Source organism: Artemia franciscana, chromosome 12, assembly GCF_032884065.1.
Source record: "Artemia franciscana chromosome 12, ASM3288406v1, whole genome shotgun sequence".
Classification (NCBI taxonomy): Eukaryota; Metazoa; Arthropoda; class Branchiopoda; order Anostraca; family Artemiidae; genus Artemia; species Artemia franciscana.
Window position 1 is genome coordinate 32571603 of NC_088874.1, and position 25251 is coordinate 32596853.

Consider the following 25251-nt stretch of genomic DNA (forward strand, 5'->3'; position numbering starts at 1 on the left):
GGGAAGTATTTGGACGCTTCAAGATCTCAAAATTTATGCAATTTCCCTATTATTTCTTATGTCGCCCTAATTCGCTTTTTTCAGTTTGTCCCTCTGTGATACGTTAGCCCCCTCTTGAAGAAATTTATGCTTAGATGCCTGAACGTGCTGATAGATAGTTATGCAGTCCAAGGATTCTTGAATAAATTTTGCATTAATTCAGGCTTATATTCTCGGAATAAGCTGTTCATAATTCAGTTGTTCTAAAATAAACTGTTCATGACCAAAACTTTTCTCATGGGTAAGGGGAGGGGTTTCAAACCTCAACGTCATCATCATCACGCTCATCACCAAAACTTTTCTAAACACAGTCACGACGTATAAACTGCTCGTCACCGAAACTTTTCTCAATGCAACTGAGAGTTTGTATAAACTCTCGTGATTAACGCAGAAGCTGCAATTATTTTATCAAACAGTTCGTGGTAACGAACTGTAGTAAGGAGCGACCCGGCTCAATAGTAACCAAAACTCTAAAAAATTGAATTTTGATATCAATAGCTACATCAAAAGAATCGCATTTTAATGCTGATTTTGAATATATAAGTTTCATCAAGTTTAGTTTTACCCAACAAAAGTTACGAGCCTGAGAAAATTTGCCTTATTTCGGAAAGTAGGGGGAAACACCCCCTAAAAGTCGTAGGATCTTAACGAAAATGACACCATCAGTTTCAGCGTATCAGAGAACCCTACTGTAGAAGTTTCAAGCTCCTATCTACAAAAACGTGGAATTTTGTATTTTTTGCCAGAAGACAAATCACGGGTGCGTGTTTATTTGTTTGTTTTTTTTTTTGTTTTTTTTTTTTTTTTTCCCAGGGGTCATCGTATCGACCAAGTAATCCTAGAATGTCGCAAGAGGGCTCATTCTAACGGAAATGGAAAGTTCTAGTGCCCTTTTTAAGTGACCAAAAAAATTGGAGGGCATCTAGGCCCCCTCCCATGCTCATTTTTTTCCCAAAGTCAACGGATCAAAATTTTGAGATAGCCATTTTGTTCAGCATAGTCAAAAACCATAATAACTATGTCTTTGGGGATGACTTACTCCCCCACAATCACTGGGGGAGGGGCTGAAAGTTACAAACTTTGAACAGTGTTTACATTTAATAATGGTTATTGGGAAGTGCACAGACGTTTTCAGGGGGATTTTATTTTGTTTGGGGGTGGGGCTAACGAGAGGGGGCTATGGTGGAGGATCTTTCCTTGGAGGAATCTGTCACGGGGGAAGAAAAATTCAATGAAAAGGGCGCAGGATTCTCTTGCATTACTATAAGAAAACAATGAAAAATAAACATGAAAATGGTTTTTTCAAATGAAAGGAAGAAGTAGCATTGAAACTTAAAACGAACAGAGATTATAACGCATATGAGAGGTTTTAAAAATACTTTAGCATAAAGAGCGAGGTATTTAGGAGGAGATAAATACCTTGCTCTTTATGCTAAAGTATTTAGTAATTTCAACTATTTATTTTACGGTCTTTCTGATTCAGGGGTCATTCTTAAAGAATTGGGACAAAACTTACGATTTAGTGTAAAGAGCGAGGTATTAACGAGGGTACAAACCTCCTCGTATACATAATAAAAATATAAGGTTATGAAAGTTTGTTATGTAAGTTAATTCTTAAGTTACGTATATTTTTTACTTATAAAACGTTCGTTAAAAATTAAAAGTTCTAGTTGCCTTTTTAAGTAACCGAAAAATTGGAGGGCAACTAGGCCTCCTTCTCCACCCCTTATTTCTCAAAATCGTCTGATCAAAACTAAGAGAAAGCCATTTAGCCAAAAAAAAGAATTAATATACATATTTCATTTTAATAATTTATGTGCGGAGAGCCAAAACCAAACTTGCATTAATTCAAAAACGTTCAGAAATTAAATAAAAAAAAAAACTAATTTTTTTAGCTGAAAGTAAGGAGCGACATTAAAACTTAAAACGAACAGAAATTACTCCGTATATGAAATGGGTTGTCCCCTCTGCAATTCCTCGCTCTTTACGCTAAAGTTCGACTCTTTGCCACAATTCTGCTTTTTAAAACAATTAAAAGCTTTAGCGTAAAGAGCGAGGAATTGCAGAGGGGACAACCCATTTCATATACGGAGTAATTTCTGTTCGTTTTAAGTTTTAATGTCGCTCCTTACTTTCAGCTAAAAAAATTAGTTTTTTTTTTTATTTAATTCTGACTATGTCCATGGCCCATAGATAGATGACTAGGCCCATTGATATTACTTTAGAAGAATGGAGGAGGCAAATTTTTCAGAATAACAATATTCGGTACTTATCATTCCGGTACTTGATATTCGGTACTTATGTGCCAGTACACACTTGAGAATGTGGACCTACAGGTACTTGACTGAAACAACTCAGACGCTTGGGAGATAAAAAAAAGTAAAAAGGTAAAGGATGCGGCACTAGACCCTTAAGGTTCGAACCGGCGGTGCTGATCTCCGTCTCAAGGCCCATCAGCCAGGAAGTGCAATGGGAGGATGGGGGAAGTGCTTCTGAGGTAGATAGGATATATTTAATTTTTGCTGTATATTTCCATATTGGGGAGGAGGGGCTAAGTATAGCGGGGCTGCATGCAAAATCAACCTAACCTAACCAAAATACCAACTAAATATTTATTAAAATACAGCTACAACGTAGTTTTCCACTGAGAAAAAGCCAATTGTCTCGGTATACAAACAACAATAAACTGGTTAGTGTCTGATTTTAAAGATCCAAATTCTTGAGTGTGTACTGGCTAACAGATAAGTACTCAATATTAAGACGGTTGTATGAAAAACTTAAGACAAATTAGAAGGATTAAAAGACTCTGGAAACTGATCCTCGTCCCTCTTGGCATACCTACCTTATTATTTAAAATTTTGTCATAAAGGGAAACTTAAGGTTACCTATAAATGAATAGCAAATATCCAACCCAGTGAGAGGGAAGGACATGCCTTAAAATGGTCATTGGATCTTTTCTTTCTTTCATAAAAACATCTTTAACTGCTTTCCGCGTCAAAAAGACCCAAATTTATAACCCTCCCATAATCGTAAATTTGTACCCATGAATTACTCCTACTTCTTCTCTTATGTCGTATTATGGGATTGCGCAGTTTCATTCATCCTCATTTTTTGGTTACGTAGTGGGCTGAAAAGGTCAGTTTTAGGTGGATTGTAATATACCGTTGAATTTGCGAATTTGTGAATTTGCGACATTGTCAAAAAAGAAATTGAAAGAGATACAATTATGTAGATGGGCGGATACAGAATTATTTTATGGGGAGGGCAGCGATAAAACTTGGGTCCCCCATCAGTATTTTTCTGCCCTTTGGTTCCATAATTAATCCAATTTCTGAGCTCTTTTTTTTTGGGGTGGGGGTTCATGTGTCCCTAAAACCAGCCCTTTATCTGCCCCTAGTTTAACTCTGATAATTCTGGAAAACTAGAATTTTGTTTTACTTCTTCAAACCAAGGAAACTGTATCGATTGGTCTAATCCGTTTTCTCTAGGTTGTTTAGTTCTTGAGATATCTGAAGTTTCTAGTTTGAAAAAAAGTCATAAATCAGGGCTTTCGATACCAAATCTTAAATGGCTGAAAAAAAAACCTTTCTGTTACCAACTAGTTCCTTCATAATAAAATCAGAAAAAACACATTTTTATTCTTCTGCTCTCCAATAAAATTTGGGTTGTTTAACGTTTTGTATTTTGGATGGCCATTATCTTTTTTTGTCTTTTTTAATGATGGAAGATTACAAATAAGGTTATGTATAGTAATTAAAAAGCAAAAATAACTATTTGTTAAGATTTATAGCTCCTCTCTTTAATTTCAGAACAATTTCATTCCTTTTGTAATGTACAAATTTTAGATTTGTTCGATTGAAATTGCAAATCAAGCTTTCTATATTGATTACAAGTTATAATTAATAAATTATGTTTTTTTCTGTATGTTTTATGTTTTTTTAGTGATATATTTGTATATATTTTAACAAGGGATTACAACAGTTCAAAAACATTACAAAAGAAAACCAAAAGTTTGAAGTTTAGTAGAAACTGTTGCTAGAAAAACATCATTACCGAATGTCGTTTCTTATAAGTATAGGCAATGTCTTTTCAGACATGAAAAAAAGTTTTAAAAATGTTTAAGTTCATTTCAGAATCGCTAAAGTATTATGTAAACTACAAAAATAGTTACGGTACCTGAGCAATAGTTTAAATGTTTTAATTCAAACTACAAAAACACCTGAAAATGGTTAAACTAGTTTGTTTATTTTGTTAGATAAGATCAACTCGCTACGTGATTAATCTTACTGGTTTGAACGCAACCAGTTATATAATGTCAGTAGGAAGGCCGAAAAAACGAAAATTTGCAATTTTTACAAATGATGACTCTATTTGGACAAGGGATTACAACAATTCAAAAACCTCAAAAAAGAAAACCAAAAGTTCGAAGTCTAGTACATATCGGTGTTAGAAATCGGACTAGCTTCAATAATCAAATATTTTTATTAACTGCAGTATGAAATTGCATTAAATTGTGTAAAAAGCAAAAAACGGTAATCGCAAAACTGTTTGTATATATTTTAACAAGGGATTACAACAATTCAAAAACCTTAAAAAAGAAATTTTGAACGCAACCAGTTATACAATGACAGTGGAAGGCCCAAGAAATGAAAATTTGCAATTATTAAAAATGATGATTCTCTATCGTTGCTATGAATCGTTGTTAGAAATCGAACTTACTTTAATAATCAAATATCTTTGTAAAGACTTCAATATGAAAATACAGTAAATTATCTCAAAATGTCTGCGGTTAGAAGACAAGCGACAATGAGAATCCATATATATAGAAGCTTGCCGAGTGCTGGGGCCTGGTGGCTTCGCCTGCGGCCTCCTGGAAGATTTGGAAGATATTTTTGTTTTTAATAATACGAAAGACAGTAGTTTTTTTGGTTGAATGTATATTTTGCAATTACCAGTTGTTGAATACTTTGTTTTGCAGCGATTTCGTTTATTTGCATTTTATTACACGGAATAGACCAATAACATGAAGAGTTTGGATGCAACATTCTGCTATGGTCTCTCAGGTTTGGATAAACGTAATACAGCTGCGGCAACTGGAAGGGGGGAGTTCTTCTATATAATTCTGCTCCTACCATTAGTGGGTTTGGGTACAAAAAAATGTTCGAGGAAATCGAGCTAAAACGACTGAGATCTGATAATTTTACTTGAAATGTACACGATTTTTAAGGCCATTGGTTTAATGTTGTTGTAGATTTTTTTTTTTCTTTTTTCTTTTCTTTTAGAGTTCAGCAAACATAATTTTTTTTGAATCTTGTATTTAAAATAGTTGTCTCAAATTTTTGTCTATCCAAACCTACGAATTGCTTTTTAATCAGTGACATCGATTGGGGGTGGGTGTTTGCCCCACTGCCCTGCCATCTTGGCTACTGTCAAATTAAAATTTTCTGTGGTGAGAAATTTTTGTTAGACTAGCCCCCCCCCCTCTAGATCTTGAAAAATATCGTTTTCTTGTATTTTATTCGAAAAAATACCTCCTTTAGATTTTCATACACTTATTTGCCCCCCCCCCCCCAGTTTTTGTGAGTTGAGGCTACTGTTTGTAATTAATCGTACAATGTTTAATTTTAGACAATATTTTTAATTTTTTCAGGGCTTGCCACTTCACGTTCAGATTGATACCTATGACGAACATAAAGAAGGGCCACCCTGCCATCGTGGCTACTGTCAAATTAAAATTTTCTGTGATAAGGTAATTTTAGTTCTTGTTTCTGTTTGCCACTCATTTAAATATGATTTGTGGAACAGTTTAAGCCAATATCTACAACTGAGTGGCTGTCCACTCTGCCATACGATGTATATCTTATGGTTTCGGCGATGCCCTACGTTTTTGCATAAAATACTTTCACCACATATAGTGCGTGCCACATGATTTTAAAGAATTGGTAACTACTAGTCCAATGATATCATTAAATATGAAGGATGGTGCTATCCCAGTTCGGTTGGCAAGGCCGTATCCAGGGGGGTACGGATTTCGACACCCTCCCCCCACGAAACTCTGACTCATAAAAAAAGTAAAAAAAAATGAATATACATTTTTTAATGCGTATTTTAAAGTTTTTTTATTCCCTCCCTCCCCGAAAAAATTCTTTTGTAGCCCCACCAAAAAAAATCAACCCTCTAGTTAACAAGCTTATGCATTCCATGTTTGCTTTAGGCCAAGTGCCTTACTTAAAGTGGGGGAGGAGGGCTCTATCCTAATCTTGGTAAGTGTAAAACGCCAAAAAAAAAGATCTTTTAAGTAAAAGAGTAGTAAAGTAATCTTTAATTACAACTTTCTGCTCCTGGTCCTGCCCCTTTCCCCTTGACTGCACTGCAAATCACTGGATTATATTCTGGTTTACTTGGAATGTTCTTTGCAGTTGATTATGTTTAGAGTATGCATTGGCACTGTTTCTGTTTTCTGTTTCTGTTTTTTCTTGCCTGTTTCTGCCTGTTTCTGTTTCTGTTTTTACAAAAAACAGAACAGAAAACAGAAACAGGCTACCTGTTTTTGTTTTACCTGTTTCTGTTTCTGTTCTGTTTTTTTTTTTCATCTGTTTTTTTCCGTTTCTGTTTTTTTTTTATCTGTTTTCTGTTTTTTTTTTTTCTTTTCTTTTTTTTTCAAATGCCGCGCTATCTAGCGGGCATGATACCGAAACGCATGATACCTACCCGTACCTACCGTACCGAAACGCACATCTAGCGGGTATGATACCATGATACCGTTGATTTTTGAATTTAAACAAAAAGGGAATAGTTGTGGGAAAAGTCAAAGTCATGGCCAATTGTAGAAAAAAGCTAAGACCAATTGTCCAATTAAGTGGGCAACCCAGTCAAGGTTAATTTTACCCCTTTGATTGCCGTTGTGACTGTCTCCCATTTATGCTACACCTCTCCGTGCATGCATGTCCCTTGACAATGCCGAAATAGAGTCAACCCGTTGACTATGGGTTGACTACTTGAAAATTTTCCTCTCATGCATGTCACTCCACAATGCTCAACTAGAGTCAACCTCTCATGCTAATTCACGGCGGGGGGTAAATCTGAGCGAAAGAGAGAGATAGAGAAAGAGAGAGAAGCTTGAACGCTATACAGTGGACATGGGCTAGATGGGAACCCCATATGACAATTTCTCTACTGTTGGTATATGTGTAGCGGATGGCTATTACCGCTTGAGCAACGGTCTAACCATTGACGGCTTTAAGGATTCGTGCTTTAAGCGGCAAACATGGGCTCAATGAAACCCCATATAAAAGAGGAATATAGCGTTGGTATTTACTTAGAGCAATGGGGTTACCGCTAGAACAGCGGTCCAACAAGCCACGGCTTGAAGGCATCCGTACTTTAAGCGGTGAACCTAGACACCTTGGTATGTGTGTAGCGGAGGGTTATTACCACTTGAGCAATGGTCTAACCATAGAGCGTTATAGAGCGTTGGTATTTGCTTAGAGCAATGGGCTACCGCTATAGCGACGGTTTAAATAGCCTCTAACTTAAGCGGTGGACATAAGCTAGATGGGATGACTCTGTGTCTGTCTGGTATATATTAGCAAGCAGCGGTCTAAGTAGCCTCGGCTTGAAAGCATCCGTGCTTTAAGCGGTGAATATAGTGTTGGTATATGCTTTGAGCAATGGTTTACCGCTAAAGCAACGGTCTAAGAGCAACTAGGGTAAATTGTCAATTATAAATGACATTTTTTTTTTTAAAAACAGCTGTTTTCTGTTTTTTCAAAAAACAGAATAGATTACAGAAACAGGTCACCTGTTTTTGTTTGACCTGTTTCTGTTTCTGTTCTGTTTTTTTTCTAACTGTTTTTTTCTGTTTCTGTTTTTCTCAAAAACAGAAACAGTGCCGATGCTTAGTTTAGAGCTTCATTCTCTAGTTTTTGAAGGTTCAGATTTTTTTCTGGGGAATAGGGAGGATTGACCTGAAATTGGCCTAAAGGTCCCTTCTCTTTTTAAAAATTCTTTGGTCTTGCCTCCCAAGGATAGGACTTTTGTGCGCCTCCGATTCAGAGAGTTTAAACGAACCATGTCCAAAAAAAACGAAAAAATCATTTTTATGTGCCATGATTTCTTTTTTTTCTGAAAGAAGAGTCTTTCTGGCGAGTCTCAGAAGGGAAGAAGAGGAAAACCGATCTCAGAAAGACCGGTGGTGTCAAATAGGGAGAGGGGGCGATGGAGGTGCTGGTTCTCCTCCGCCTTCAATATTTTTTACCTCGCTTAGATTTTGAAAATATCTTTTTTTCGGTAGCTTCAGTGAAAAATAATCTTCAAGGGCATTTTCAACAAAAAACAACGAAATTACCCCACCTATGTTTTGTAAAACACATTTTTACAGCCCCCCCCCCCCCTCACTCACGTAAATTAACGCCACTGCTAAAGATTCCCGAAATTAGTGACTAACTTCAATCCCTTACTTTTGGTTATAACTTCAGATACAAGCGAATCATCTTAGGACCAATTTGAAGTGGGGGTAGGATGGCTTTTTGGAAAATTATGTATTTTAAACTCACAGTCAACAGTGACGGGAAATTGATATTTTAAAGACACTTCAACGCCAGTTGAAATACCAAGATATTTCCTCCACCCCCAGCAACAGCTGACAATAAAAACCCGAATAAAAACACGTGCTCTATAACCGAAAAGAAAAATCTAATTATCATTTATACGCCATCATGTAACATAGCCTGTAAAATTATTGCTTATCTGGTAGTAATGACTCAACAATTTAAAGTGGTTTCGGCAATTTATTTTAAAAATGACCAGGCCCATTTGGCGGTATCACGTGACCCTAAGAACACATAAGTATTCCCTTATTTGCCATATCATTTTGATCGATAAAGCTCTTTGTACCGCTTATTTAGGAGCGTTTTGTTAAAATTACTAACAGGTTAATATTTTTCTTTGACAGTTTTGCTACTAAAGATCTGTTTATTGCAATGGAACGTGTGCGACATCTCACATTAAAAAAAAAAGAAACACAAGAATTTACACAACTTTTCGATTACCCTAAATTATAGTGAGGTGCGTGACATAATTCATGATTAGGTAGCTTACGAAATATAGAAATCAATGTCAAAATTTTATATTTCTGCTGAGGAAAATAGTTTGTGACGTATCTAGCAATCAGATATATTTTGGGACTCTGCATGACCATAGTCGTGGATAGGTGTTACCCCCTGGGGTAGGGAGGGGGTTCACTGAGACACTTTTCTTAATATGCCCCCTTCTCCTATGAGCAGGTATAGGGGCGGCATTATTTCATCTACTTTTTTATAATTTGTTTGTTGGCGCCTCTTCTTTTCTTTCTTATTATTTTGTAACTGTACCTTGTTAAGCTAGTCTATTCTTCTAGAACAAATATATGTTGTATGACATGTCGCTATATGGCTTATAATATAGCTAAAGTGAAGGGGATATGGTAACCCCTCTCCTTGAAAGCTGTTTAAAGTTTCTTCTCACCCAGAATAAATCACCTGGTACCCCCCCCCCCCCAAGGGTCAGACTTGACAGTCAGAGGATTAAAGTTAACCGGGTCTAGAACTTGAAAAATTTTAGGTTTTTACGGGGGATGTGCCTTTAGAATGTGTCTAAGGGTGAAGGCAAGGAATGTTGGTCTCGAAACTTTCGAGCTATAGATTCCAATCACTAAAATTGACTTCGGGTATCGTTCTCAGCATTTCTCCTGTATTTAATTTTGAGCCCTTGTTACTTACATATAGTAATATTTTAAGCGACAAGGAGATACCCCCTCCCCCCTATAACTCGGTTCACTTTGTGTCTAGTTACAATGCACACATAAGAATCTTTCAAGCCAAAGAAAAAGGTCGTCGATATCCAATTCGAGCCATAAAAAGATCATTAAAAATCTATTTTGTGATTCTACCTAAAATTTAACATCTCTCCCCCCCCCCAAAAAAAACAACAACAAAAGAAACCGGCTCTGTTGCTGCAAGTAATTGGATGTTTGCACATCCTCGGCACAAATGCGAGCCATTTAAGCCCTTCTCTTGTGAAAAATTTCAAAAATGGTCTTCATACTTTTTAATACCACACTTTTCTTGATCTTTACCAAAGTGTATACAGATATTACTTGTGATAAGTAATATCTGTAAAAGGATGGATAAGTAACTTATCCGTCCTTTTTTATAAAAGTGCTATCAACACCCCAAGTGAGGGGAATGGGTGTTGCCTAAGGCTGTATTCGAATGGGGGAGGGGATGTTTACTGATGTTCGCCTTCCAGAATCTTTTGTCTGACTCGTAAAAAAGTAACAAAAAATGCATATTAACAGTTTTTGGGTTTGGGGGGGGGGGGTTAAAGTTTTTTGTAGTCCCTCCCCCCAAAAAATCCTTGATGTGGATTCGGTGTTGCACTCCCTCATTATCTTACTGTATTTTCGTATAATTCTTCTGTTTTTTTGCTTTTTCTAACTCCGCACCCCTCTCTAATATAAATTCCTGTATACGTGACTATGCAAGAATCACTTCCATAAAACCTAGGTATATCTATGTCGCTTAACTTTCTACTACTCTATGCATACTAAGCAGTCATCAACCAATTAATTTCTGCTTAGTTGTGATCTCGACTTCATTGTTTTTTGTCATTTAAATTTATCCATTAGTCAAATATAGTGACTACAGGCAAATATAAAGAAAGGGTGTAATTGAGATCCACTGATAGTACCTTGTTAAAGGGAAACTCCTGTTGTATGTTCTTCTTTAATGACTTTATAATTAAAACGACTTTTAAAGTTTTTATTTCACTCTTTTTATGTTTTTAACTATCTATCCAACCGTCTTGATTTATGGCTTATATTGTTAAAAACAAACTGAGGTGAATAAAATACATGGCCGAATAAATCATGGCTGTTTTAAGCCCTTATGGTAATTAATATCGCTTTTTTAGAGCGAGTCATCAGTGGTATTGTTTTTCAGTTAGATTGAAAGGTGTTGATGTAGCCAAGGGTCCGTTTCACGTGCTTGTCGAGTTTGAAATATGATTAGGGCCATATCAAGGAATATTTGGGGCACAAACAAAATTGTCGGGAAGGGAACCTACAAAAAAAGATTAGTGATTATCAAGGTTTTATGTATAAAAAAAAAACAAAAAGTTTATTTACATGTATTTTTGTTACTTTTGTACAGATTGGGCAGCAATTTTGACGAAGGGGTTCAGGGTCATATTCTGGATTTTTTCAAGGGGGGGGGGGGGTTTACAAAAGGATTTTTTGAGGGGATTTTGCAAATGTACTTCAACGCAAATAATCTGTTTATATTCATTTTTGTTACGTTTTTACGAGTCAGAGAAACATTTCGGGGGGGGGGGGGACACCTAGAGTGGAGATATCGGGATGAAGCTTGGTGGGTAGAATAAGCAAATATCGTAGATACGTGATTAAAGTAACCGTACTGGATCCGCTCTCTTTGGGGGAGTTAGGGGGTGGTTCAGTGCTTTGGCGGGTTTGGTGCTTATGGACGTGCTAGGACGATGAAAATTGGTAGGCGTGTCAGGGAGCTGCACAAATTGACCTGATAAAGTCGTTTTCCCCGATTCGACCATCTGGGGGGGTGAACTTACGAGTGGGTGATCGGATCTTAATGAATTTTGATATTTAGAAGGACCTCGTGACTCAGAGCTCTAATTTTAAATCCCGACCGGTATTAAGCCTCTGATTTTCCTTTTAAATCAATCTATTGATTCTTAGAATTTTGTTAGAACTCATAATATATGAGCTCTTGCCTCTTCCGGCCTTGTCACAAGTGCCATATGAGCTCTTAGCTCTTGCTATTTTTAAACGATTTCAGATCCTTCAGTGAGAAAAACTCAAATTCGGAAAACATAGAATTATCCCTGTGTTTTTTATATTAAAAATACGGCGAAAATACTCAAGAATCATGCAAAAATGGGAAATTGTTTCAATCCTCTAGTAAAAAGTGTAATTAATGTCTTGAACCGATAGATTTAAATCTAGCGAATTGTTCGAAAAACATCGTTTACTTTTGGTAAAAATTACAAATAAGCTTGTCGTAATATCGCGTGTTTCAGAGGGAGTATAAATCTTCAATTATAGTGTAATAAAAATTCGAATCAGAATAATTTAAACCCTATATTGTCTTTTTTTTGTAAAAGAGAATTACTTTAAGACTATTTGGATGGCTCATATGTTTTTTCTTAAAATATACTATGCAATGAAATTGATCATCGTGTTTGTGCTACATAGAATTTTGAACATCGAAATAAACTTTTTCTGGAAAGTCGAGTTTTACTAGCTGCTTTTTTTTCTTTTTTCTTTTTTTTAATTTATAAATTTTGTCTAGTTTTGCTTGGATTGAACATTGGTAGAATTTTGCTTGGATTCGATTAGACTTCTCGCTAAGTCTTGCATGGGTACATTTTCACTGATTTTAATTTTCTTTGGATTAAATTTCTACTGGAAAAAGTTGGGTACAGGAGGGGGTTGAATGATACAGTGAAGCCCCTTTGGAACCGCGAACTCACTTTTCATTGCATTCTCTCATTGGGCTTCCCCCGTGCAGGCACAAATTCACTATGAACTTTTTTAGGGGAGGGGGGGGGGTACTTGAAAGGATGTAGACACATTGAATTGCTTGGAATAACTTACTATTATTAAACAGTTGTCCTTGACGGCCAACCGTCTAGGGCTAAACAGAAAGCGGGCCCTCCGCGATTGGGGTGGGAGGATCTCATAAAGAAAGATTTAAGAAAAATCGGAGCCTCCTGGGAGGGTTTAAATAGGGAAGCTTTGAATAGATTGGGATAGAAGAGGAGCGTACGTAGCGGTGTTGCCCTCAGGTCCGCTTGGTGACGAGGTGAGTTGTTAGTAGTAGTAGTAGTAGTAGTAGCAGTAGTAGTAGCAGTAGTATTGGATAGTAATACTATGTTTACATTTTTGATTAATTGCCTGCAATAAAATGACAATTACCAATACGAATATAATAAAAAAGAAGAAGCCTATAAGGAAGTACGTTTTGGTGGGAGATACCACCCTCTGTTTGATTAATGTATGTCCCCTAAAACCAAAACAAGGTTGTCAAATAATCATTTTCCCCTTCGATTTTTCTGTTTTGTTTAGATAATTAATAGAATAGAAAACTGCTATAAAATTTGGTCATATTGTTATTTGTCTATGTTATTTCCTATCTAAAAATCATAAAAACTCATCACATACAGTCATAAATTATATATTATAAGCTAATAAATTTCAAAACAGAAATGCGAAAAGATGATATTCCAAGAAGATTAATGCTGTGTAAGATTCCACAAATGGCAATAAAGTTTTACATTAATTTATTCATGAAAATTTCAAAACCTTTGTTTTTCTTAGAGTCTTTGAGTGAATTGAATTAGACATTTAGTACTTATGATACTGTTCCGCCAGTAAGAGTTATGGAACCTATCAGATATATCTTTTTTAATTTTTTCTTTTTCATTATACTATTATGCAGATATGAGGATGTTCCATATTTTTCTAAGAATTTTATGGCCCTAAACTACACAGTTTTCAAATCTTAAATTAATTAACATTGCACGAGCATTTGTTTGTGTCGATGACTCCCTCCACACTTGTCATAAATGACAAGTTGTGTGAAACTTGTCAAAAGGAGCTCTTTTCATGTTGTGTGATGGTCTAGAGTCACACACTCTGTCATAAACTCCTACCTCCATCCTTGGAAGGGAAAGCTTGCCTGTCTGTCCTCATATTGATGCTGAAGTAGACTTTCCATGAGCTTGCTTGACTAGAATGGGGACTACAAACATGGTTTCAGGGTGAAATTGAAGAGTTGCATCCCCTCAAAAAAATAATAGCCTAGTAAACGACACAGCTGTGCACTGAATTTAATAGTTTCCCTGTTAGTACAGGACCTAAGCTTTGACGGAATATGGCTGATGTTTTAGTGAGAGGGTACCATATTACTACTTTTACTTCTTTGTGAGTGGTGAGACGGTACACTTTGGAGGGAATGCCGTGCTGATTACATCTTTGCCTAATAAGGGGTGGGTTGAAGGCGTGGCTGGGAAATCTCTTGCTCCTTTGTGTAATGTCATCTACGACTTTCCTATAAACTCCTTTAATTCTCTTTTATTCAGCTGTACTGGGGAATTTGCACCTCTCCTCCGTGACTAGTCCTAGTGTAGATGTCTGGCTGAAAAACTCTGAACTGTTTGCGCAACTGCTGTCATTTTCAAAATCTTATATTTCAGTTATCTTTCCGATAACTGATCTTATATTTCTTATCTTAATTATATTAAATTTTAATTAATATTAAAAACATTATCTTATATTTCAGTTATCTTTCAGTCAGCTTTCCGCTTGAAGTCTGTTTTAACGATACTTGCGAAGCATTTTTTTTATTTTTTATTTTTTTTTCAATCGACATTCCCCCTACAATGGGGATTTGTAGTGCCAGACTGGATTGGGACTTGTGTGTAGATGGCGGCTACACACGTAGGGTGTACATTGTGACTGAAAAATGATTCTTAAAAATTTCCCTACATTGTTAATGTAGTTTTTTTTTTTTTTTTTTTTTTTTTTTTTTTTTTTTTTTTTTTTTTTTTTTTTTTTTTTTTTTTTTTTTTTATAATACCCCGCCCTTGAAATATATTAATTAGATCCTTTAGGCAGAGCTAGGCAAACATAGTTTTTATCCAAAACAAAAAAAAAAAACTTCATACTATCGCACGAAAGCAAAAATGAGGCCTTTCTCTATCCACTAGGTTTTTAATTTTTTTTAGTTTTTGGGAGAGCGGAGGGGGGGGGGTAATGATCGCAGGTAGTGTTTTTGTGTTGATGCTTTTTTATGTTTATTCTGGTGTCTTGAGGTCGAGTAAATCGATCTTTTTTCGTCTTTTGTCTCCTTCTTTTGTCCTTATTTCAATTGACTTACTTTTATTAGGTACCTAAAAGGCTATAGCTTCTGGACATAGTATGTGCTTTAAAAAAAAAAATTCAATTACTATTATTATAGGATTTGAAGCTTATCGGTCTCCGTTCAAGGATGTAAAAGACTGTAAGAATTGCAGCAGTTGGGACCGATAAAGATCTTCTAGAGAAATCTTATTTAACAACATTATACACTTATTTAACAACATTGCGAAATATTAGCAAGTTTGAGCATGTAGTAAAATAGCAAATTTTTCATTGAATTTCTAATTTGTTGCAATAACACTGAACTAGTCTCGAGATTTAGAATTAATAAGCGGTCAGAAATAGCTAACATTAAAATAGGCAACCCAATGCAAATCCAAAAGTATTCTCTCAATCAAAAACCCTTCAGATTTTGTCCCGACTTTAGTACACGCTCAGATTTGGTGGACACACAACTGAAGCACCATAACGCGACTGCGAAACAACTCAACCACCTTCAGCCCAACTACAACATAACTCAACCACCTTAAATTAAACCACCAAATAACTCAAGCATCCTGAATTCAACTATCATCTAACTCAACTAGTTTAAATTCAACCACAAAACAACTCAACTACTGCAACCCTGGGTTTTTGGCCACGGGAGGCCAAGACAACTACGTACACTCTTCCTCTATCCCGATCTATTCAAAGCCGCTTTACCTTCTCCAAAGAGGTTCTAATTACCTTTAAATCCTTCCTTACGACAGTTCCCCATCCCCTCGGGGACAGCCTGCTTTTCGTTCAGTCCTAGCGGAATGACCGAAGAGGACGATCTTCTACAATCTGTCATCCTTCATCCACAAAGCCTGTCCTATCCATCTCAGCAGCCTTTCTCTCATTATAGGCCTAACACATGGGGTAGAACTAATTTTTTCGTACGATTGTTTTAATATAAGGTCAATCAAACAGATTCTACTCCTTCTTCCGAAGTGTCCACGTTTTTAAACCATACTTATATATATATATATATATATATATATATATATATATATATATATATATATGTATGTATATATATATATATATATATATATATATATATATATATATATATATACGATTTTTTGACACGTGTATGGTAATTGATAGACTGCCATTTGCGGAATTATAGTGTTGATAGCGCAAGGTTTTTATCATCTCCTGTGCAAGTGGGAAAATGCCCACCAGTAATTCTCAAGGTTCGCTGAACTTCGACCCAAATTGCGATTAGCCAAAATTTGACCTCCGCAGACGGTAATAAAGTTTTCAGCTTGAATTGCATTGTACTGTAAGATTGATCTAAAAGAAATACAAAAAAAAAATTGTCCTTTTTTGAGTTGGTGCTATCACATGTCTTATTTTAATTAATACCTTCACTAACAGATCTTGTCCTGAATATTAATACTGTATATGACTCTAGTTTCTGTTTGTATTTGGAAAGTCTACTTGATTTTATTTCGTTGTTTGATAAGTTTATTTCTTATTAAGGGCGTATCCCAAAAAAGAGAACCGTTCTTTTCAAGGCGAAAAAACTTGTTGATAAATAAGGCACTTTGTTCTTAGACTTGTATCTTAGCTTGGATAAAACAGATTATCTTTGAAATATTTCAATCTAAAAATAAGAAACACTACGCGGTTTTATTTTCAACACTTAGAAACGAAGGGGATATAGGGGATTTAACCCTTTATGACTCACCGGGATTCAAACGTTATAAAATTCTTTAAAACCTCGATAGTCTTACACCAAAATGAACTTTATCAAACGAAGGTCTTAAGTGACACACGAAAATTTTTGAGTTTTACATATATGCAGGGGAAGGGGCTTGGACCCTTGCCCGGTTTTCGCCTTAATCATTTTAATAATTATATAATATTTAGTAATTAATGTTTTAATAATTATAGTAGTATTTCTTTTTTTTAGTACCCAAATTCTTATTAGCCTTGGCAATTCCTGGTTTAGACTGCATTACTTTTTTAAATCACATGTTTAGTATAGCTCTGTTCATCTAGTATTTGTATGACCTACCTTTAGTCATACTTTGTCTTTTGTTTGTCATGCATGTACATATGTATGTACGTTATATACAGGTGTGTAATTTGCTATGGGATAGGGGGACAACTGCCCCCTCCAGATCCAAGTTTGCCCCTCCCCATACCTAAGTTTGCCCCCCCTCCCATCTGAAATTTAGTTTATGCAAAAAAATCTTGTCAAAAATAAGAAAAACCTGCACAATTCATCCAGAGAAACAGGTCAGTTTTCTTGTGTCTTTATGGTTCTATATGGCTCATTTTTCAGTTTTCATTGTCATTTTTACTTGATTTGGGAAAAGTGGCTCCAAATTTCGCCCCCCCCCCAGGATTTTGACGAAATTTCGCCACTGATTATATGTACGTTTAGTCATATGTTTGACAGTCATACTTGTCATACATACTTTTGTCACATGTTTAGTATAGCTATGAACATCAAGTATTTGTATCACCTATGTTGTGTCATATTTTGTCTTTTGTTTCATGAAATTTTGCAGTAGTCTGCAAACTCCTCTGAAAATGAATCAATTGAGTTCGAAAAAAGTGACACGTCACGTAAAGTTTCAAAATCAAAGTATGCTGAGATTTTATTCGGAGGAGGAGGTTAAGCCTCCAGGTTCTTCTTTGTGAGGGAGGGGTTTTTAAGTCCATGGAGAATTACTTTCAGTCTCCAGGTTCTTCTTAGTGAGGGGGGGGGGGGGGGGGGTCTGAGTTCGTGGAGAATGAGTTTCAGCCTTCAAACTCTGTAGTAAAATATTAAATTATCGGTTTCGGCTATTTAAAATTCCTTTAGATTTGGGGGGGGGGGTTGGCGGGTCTAATGAGAATATACTGAATTTTATGAGTTTCTTGCTACTAATGTACAGAAAAATACTGAAAAAAATGTGCACAAGGATTTGGGATTTTTTTTCTATATGTGTTAGCCGGATTAAGAGTAGTTAAGTCGGATCCGATTTATGACTCCATGGTATAGAAACTTCCGTACAGAGACATAATTACCGGTATTTCTTAAAGGGTGCAGAAAGGAAAACACGGGATGAAGAGCGGCGAGCTGCCAAACGAAAGATGGCGCAGTCAGTCAGATCAAAGCGAATTGATGAATTATATCACTCTCCGTGTGAAAGGTCAGAATTTTACAGTATGGCTGACCTTTTACGACAACCAGTTCTTTTCACACCCTCCGAAGATGAAAAAGTAAGTTTTTTTTTTTGTTTTTTTTTGGTCTTCAGTTGAGCTTCCTGTTTTTGCTTTTGGCATGAAAAATATTTTTTTTCTCCATGGTAAATCTTTGAACTTTATGCAAAGCAATTTAAACGGAAGAAAAATTCTATCTAGTGTACAAGAAGAAACAAAAATTTATACTTTGCAACACTTTTTTTATTATTTGTATTTGTCTTTAAAATACATCTTTCGGTCCAATACCGATTAAATATTGAAATTAAAGGCTCTGACATAAAAAAATTGCATCATCTGTCTCTAAGAAAAACATGGTGATTGAATAAATAAAATTAAGGTAGGGGTTCTATATATTCATTAAAATATAGCTGGGGAAGGGCAAGAATTTGTTTTTCTATTTAACGAATAAAGATAAAAAAAAATGTTTTTCAAAATCTAGCGAAGACGTAACATTTCATTTTTCATTCCGATTTTTTTCAATGAAAATATAAAGAAAAATTCTAAATCTAAGGAGGAGGGGAAAAAATTTAGAAGGCAGTTGCAATCCCTGCCTCTCTTCTAATTTGTGCCCCTGAACTAAAGTCCGAAGATGTTTATGTTCTTATTTTTTTCTAAGTTAGAATGAAACAATTAAATTCAGGTCTCTAAATATCTTTCATAGGTTGTGTTACCATATTCGCTAATTCTGTTACCAATTTGCCAAATCTGTACGTTTTCTTTGTTTGTATAGTTTTTGCGCAGTCCTATGGAGATAGTCCTATGGAGAAGCAACTATGGAGATAGAAAAAAAAAGAATAGAGACCCGATTCTGAAAATGAATGAAATAATGAATGAAGCGTAAGAATGAAATAAATAGCGAAATCTATTTATTTCAATGACGTTTGAATTGTGAGAATGACGTGAGACTTCTTCCGCTATTTTTATTTCTATGGCATATACCCTCATTTGGATGTCAATGACGTTGTAAGCCGGCAGTAGCGGGCTCCTTTCCATGGACAAAATTTGAATTGTGATCTGAACCAAATTTGCGAAAGAAATGTAAAAGAAGTAATCAAAAGTAAAAAAAAAATATTGAAAATTGGTTGTCTTAGATGATGCCAATGACCTATAATGACATATGGCCTATTACTATGACCGATGTGCCAATCATTGCTTTGTTGGAAAATAGGGTGATATTGAATTGGCCATATTTGGTTGAATATAGAAGGGCAGAGGGCTAAAAAATGTTAATAAGTGTATAAATATTTGTATTTATACCATTTTTTTTGTTGACCAGAATGAAATCTCGTTTACCCTATCCTGGAATAGAAGAATGGAATAAATAATGAGAACTTGGAGAATCTGGAGTTTTGGAATCGACTCTATTTCTAATTTTATGGCATATATCGAAATCTGGATATCGGGCGTTATAAGCAAGGCCGTATCCAAGGGGGTTAGGGATTACGAACCCTTTAGTTAGGATATACTAAAATTTTATTTTAGTATGAAAAGGCCATTTCGACTCGAAGGAAGAAAATTTGAGAAATTAGTTTGAATCTGTTCTCTCTTTTATTTCTAACTCTATGGTATGTATTTACATTTAGATATTCCTAAAAAAAAAATAAATAAAAAATAAATAAAAATGTAGTGTAATCCAAACTGAAGCCTTGTGAATTGGCCAGGATTTACCAACAGGCACGGACCTAGGGGTGCTCAATGTCAGGTGGCGCGATAAATTGTTACCGAGTGACTTTTTTCTCAATAAAAATCAACACCCCCTCCTCTGACAAGCTTATCCGACAAGTAAAAACATACAAAATTCGTATAAATAAATTTGTGATGTCTTTTTGAAGTTTTTTTTTAAGATTTAGGATGATATAATCAACTAATGATTCCACCAGGGATTGACCTAAGGGGAATGCCAGTGACCTACGTACCAATGACTGCTTTGTTGAAAAATGGGGAATTTTGAACATGCAATACATGATTTGATAGAAAAAGGCAAAAAGGAAAGAAGTGTAAATATGTATACAAAAAGAAGTGTAAAAAAATGCTACAAAAAGGCAAAAGGGAAAGAAGTGTAAAAAAAATGCTACAAAAGGGCAAAAGGGAAAGAAGTGTAAATATGTATACAAATATATTTTTTTGTACTGCATAACGTTGTTATTTTCTCTTCTCTCTTTTTTTTAATAGTATGAAAAGGCCATTTAGACTCGAAGGAAGAAAATTTGAGAACTTTGTTTGAATCTGTTCTCTCTTTTATTTCTAATTCTATGGTATGTATCCAGTGACCTACGTACCAATGACTGCTTTGTTGAAAAATGGGGAATTTTGAACATGCAATTCATGATTCGATAGAAAAAGGCAAAAAGGAAAGAAGTGTAAATATGTATACAAAAAGAAGTGTAAAAAAATGCTACAAAAAGGCAAAAGGAAAAGAAGTGTAAAAAAAATGCTACAAAAGGGCAAAAGGGAAAGAAGTGTAAATATGTATACAAATATATTTTTTTGTACTGCATAACGTTGTTATTTTCTCTTCTCCCTTTTTTTTAATAGTATGAAAAGGCCATTTCGACTCGAAGGAAGAAAATTTGAGAAATTAGTTTGAATCTGTTCTCTCTTTTATTTCTAACTCTATGGTATGTATTTACATTTAGATATTCCTAAAAAAAAAATAAATAAAAAATAAATAAAAATGTAGTGTAATCCAAACTGAAGCCTTGTGAATTGGCCAGGATTTACCAACAGGCACGGACCTAGGGGTGCTTAATGTCAGGTGGCGCGATAAATTGTTACCGAGTGACTTTTTTCTCAATAAAAATTGAAATGATGTGATTTATCGTCAAAGTGCTAGATGTGCCCCGCCACCATACTGTCAATTCGCAGAAAAGTGATTTTAAAATAAAATAAGAATTTTGTCAGGTGTCCGTCAGGTGTCACAAGGTGTCACTTACCGTCTTTACTAATATTACTACCTAGATAAGTGAAGCCGTTCACTTGTTTTATCTTCTCGTTACCCAACATCGCCATTCAAATATTTTTTTGAAAAATATAAAATTCATTTCCGTAAATTGATCTTCCATCATAATAAGAAAAGGAAGAATAGTGGGACAGACAGTAAAAACGTCCATGACAAACGTCATGACAACAGTAAAAACGTCCATGACAAACGTCATGACAACGTTAAAAACGTCAATGACAAGTTGCTTATAACACTTACTTATTGCAGAAAAGTTTATACTATCTACAATGTCACCAACCAATCTCTCTTTTTCAAGGTCTTGCTTACCCTTTCACAATTGTTTTCTGTACCAAGAACAGTACCTGAGAGTTGAATATCACCTTTCATTACTTCTAGCTCATCAGTTGTGTCCTGTTCAGTGCTTTCATTTTCGGGTTTTCCCGAAGCCTCAAAGCTTTAAATCCGGCCCTGTGTTTGTGGGTTTGTTTGTGTTCCATTATGAAAGTTATTTTATTATCTTTTTCATGTTTTAACTTGCATGAAAGAACTCATTTCTTCATTTCTTCATTTATTCATGAAAGAAACACTTTCTATGAAGTGTTTTTTTTTTGGGGGGGGGGAAGAGTTCAGTTCAGATAAGAAATCTTCAACAAATTAACAAATTTAGCAATACTGACCACTGGCAAAAATAAAAGAACATAATGGTCATATTATACATGCAACAAATCCAAAATTGGCTCCATTTTATACACAAAAAAAAACATAATAGGGTGGCTTACATAGATTCATAGAAAAGAAAACCAGAAAAAAAGAAACATAAAGCATAAAACATAAAGCATAAAGCATAAAACATAAAACATAAAGCATAGTCGGAAATTTATCTTGAACCGAAGTTGGAATTACTTGAAGCTGTAATTGCAAATGTTGTTCATAATAATTAGTTCGTGTGACTTTTCAGTCTTTGGGTATTTTGTTTCTATGTTTTAATGTTTGTTTTTTTATTTTTTGATTCAATTTTTTGTTTGTGTTTCAGGTTGGGGGGCCATTGGATCTCCAAGGATTTTACATTGAACATCATGACCTAAGGTAATTTGGATATTTTTTTTCTCTCTTTTATACTTTAATAAGGGTTAGTTCATACTGTCTTAGTATGGTTTGGCTTCATTCCAAATCTAAAGGTGTTTGCAATGCAGGAATGTGTCCAGGAAACTTGTTCGGTGGAGAGGGGGGGGGGGTCTAAAAGTATTGAAAACGCATCAAAAATGTGCTTCTGCATTTATTGTATTTATTGAGTCGAACAAACATTTGGGGGGGGGGGGGTCCAACCCATTACCCCCTTCACTGAATGTAGCCTTGTTGCAGTGCTTCTTTTCTTAAAAACAAGTCACTGCTAGGTATATTTATTTGAAATATGCGAATTATTTATACTTAGTAGCGCGAACGCCTAATATTATTCTGGTAGGGAGCTGAGTAGAGGCCTTGCTTTCAAAAATTCCACCAAAAATAGATGACCAACAAAAAAATGTACGAAATTAGAGGATGAATCGTAAAAATATTTAAAATTTGAGGAATGTGCGGGCAATAAATACCCATCTCTTTACCTAATTACCTACTTGTGTACTAATTGAATTAGATTATGGCTGTTCATTTTTTCTTAGAGGTCCCATTTGAGGAGGAAGGGTAACCTCTTAAGGCTAAAACGTATGCCATAAATGCAAAAAAAGTGAAACTTTCCTGAAAACATGGTAGAAACAAGGTAAGCCCTTTTCAGGATAAGAAAGGGTAAACCGTCCCCACTCCCTTCCAGAAAAAGAAACGAACCTCAAAATAAGATTTGAAAAATGCTCCAAAATTTGCTCTAAAATTTGAAAAATGTTTGGTTGCAAAAACATAATAAAGCGTATAATTTCTAGTTATAGTAAGAAAAGCAAAAGAAACGTAAATAAGAGTAAAGACGATATATTTCTAGATAATTTCTAATTTCTACATAATTTCTAGTTGGAGCTAAAAAAAAAAAGCAAAAGAAATGAAGTAACGAATATAGACGATTTTACTATTACATTAACCAGTGTTTGCGAAAAATTTATAGTTTCCAGTAGATGGTATCAGTTGACACCAATTATAGGCATAAAAGAAAACTCTTACTATGATTATTTTTCAGTTAAGTGTGTATAGTTACACTATGTATAGCTATGTTGTTTTGTTTTTTTTTACTTGACCTCCGTAAAAAAAAAAAAAAAAAAAACGAAATAATGATGTGTTTTATATATAATTGAGACATGTGAGTGCCCATAATGCCTATCCATATACAATCGAAACGAAAATATGTTAAAAATTGCTTTTTTGTTTTTTTCGTTGATAAAGGGTTCCAGATGAGAAATATTCGTACTTTTTTTTAATTAAGGAAGTTTTAATTTTTTTCACATTAAACATTTTTTTACATTACTTTTAATTTTACGCTAATTTCTTGTTCAAAAATTTACCTGTTTAATTCATTTTCGTTTGCCATGTTTTCCATTTAATTCACTTGAATTTGCCCCCCCCCCCCCATGTCAAACCCCACATCCATGCTCATTTGATATCCAACGAGGGAAAAAGGAGACGGGGTTCACCCAGGGTTTCTGAATAATAACAAATATTAATACGCCCCTCCTGGGTCCCCCCACCTGTGCACGTATTTATCATAAGCGTCAGCTTCATGGTTAAGTCTAACTCTTATACGTTGCTCAGTGCAGCTTAGCCCGCCTCCATGGATTGGTTTGGTGTGATCAGTTATGAATTAATTTGGATAAGGCATTTGTTTAGTTTTATCAGAAACTCCTTCATTTTCATGGCTAAACTCTCCAAAAATAATACTAAATAAAAAAAAACTCCTTAGAAACTCCTTTGTTTTCATGGCTAAACTCTCCAAAAATAATACTAAATAGAAAAAATGTTATCCACATGTACTGAAGCCAAAATCATTTTTAGACTTCGTGGATTGCCTCGACAAGTTACACCAGCACCAGTAATAGAAGCTTCACCAGATCCAGAACTTGGGTACGAATTTGTTTACTTGGTGCAGGATATTTAAATTTGAAACGTATTTTGTTCTGTGAAAGTCATTTTAGGTTCTTCGCTTTAAGGTTTTTGCTTTTTCATTACGCTTACAGGAGCAGGTTTACTGCAAACGCCATGAGAATATGTAACCAATGGCACTCCTCGTGGGTTTAGTGCATTAGGGTCAGGGTTGCCACAGACATCCAGTCCGTAATATTTTCGTTAAAGACTCACTGGAGTTATTTTGGTCCTCTAAATAACAAAAAACAAGTAGTGGATTTTTATTAGACGTTTCGAGATCAATGAATTCTTAAAGATTTTCAACTATAACATTTTGATTCATTAATGAAACGCAGAAAGTGAGGAATGAACTGGAGTTATGTTCTCTTAATAAAACAAGCTTTTAGCTAAATGCCGTCTTAACCAAGTGGTTTGTGTGCTTGACTTCAGACCCTTTGTCCACAAGGACAGAGGTTCGGTTTACAAGGACAGAGGTTCGAATCCTGGTGTCGCTGGTTATTTAGTTTGAACGGGGCATCAGTTGTGTGATTCAGCCAGAGTCTACCCAGCTGTAAATGGGTACCTAGATAAACTTGGGCAAGGAAAAAGGAAGTGTGTGCGAAAGCACAAGATGGCTGGCCTCCAACTCTCTATTACACTTCCTGGTTGTAGGAACATGAAGCGGAGATTAGCACCATCGGTAGGGTGTAAGGTTATCGGTGTAAAACCAATTTGTAAAACCAATTGTAGGAACATGAAGCGGAGATTAGCACCATCGGTAGGGTGTAGGGTATCGGTGTAAAACCAATTCTGAATTCTTTAGCTATATGCCAAATCAAAGAAATAAACTTGTAGTTTAGAATTGCTAATTTGAGTCTTTTAGTGCTTATTGTCGATTGACAATCCCAAAATTTCAGTCGTATGAATCAAAACCTAATTTCTGTGGCAACATTGTTCAGGGTAGCTGGCATTCTCTTGCTTAGCTATTAGTGAGCGTACCTCAAATTGATTTTGCTTAAAACAGACTTTTAGTTGAAAAAATGGTATTTGAGCCGTTCAGTGGCTAAATGGGCTA

General features: G+C 35.3%; 1 protein-coding gene across 7 annotated transcripts in view; it reads left to right on the forward strand.

The window, feature by feature from the left end:
- The window catches only part of LOC136034005 (protein grainyhead-like), a 213170-nt gene that overhangs the window by 178335 nt on the left and 9584 nt on the right, over positions 1-25251 (forward strand). For all 7 annotated transcript variants that reach the window (XM_065715041.1, XM_065715044.1, XM_065715042.1 and 4 more), the window contains 4 exons: positions 5690-5788; positions 18035-18214; positions 22171-22223; positions 24108-24176. In XM_065715041.1, coding sequence (XP_065571113.1) covers positions 5690-5788; positions 18035-18214; positions 22171-22223; positions 24108-24176 — 401 coding nt within the window. The remainder of the gene's footprint in view (positions 1-5689; positions 5789-18034; positions 18215-22170; positions 22224-24107; positions 24177-25251) is intronic.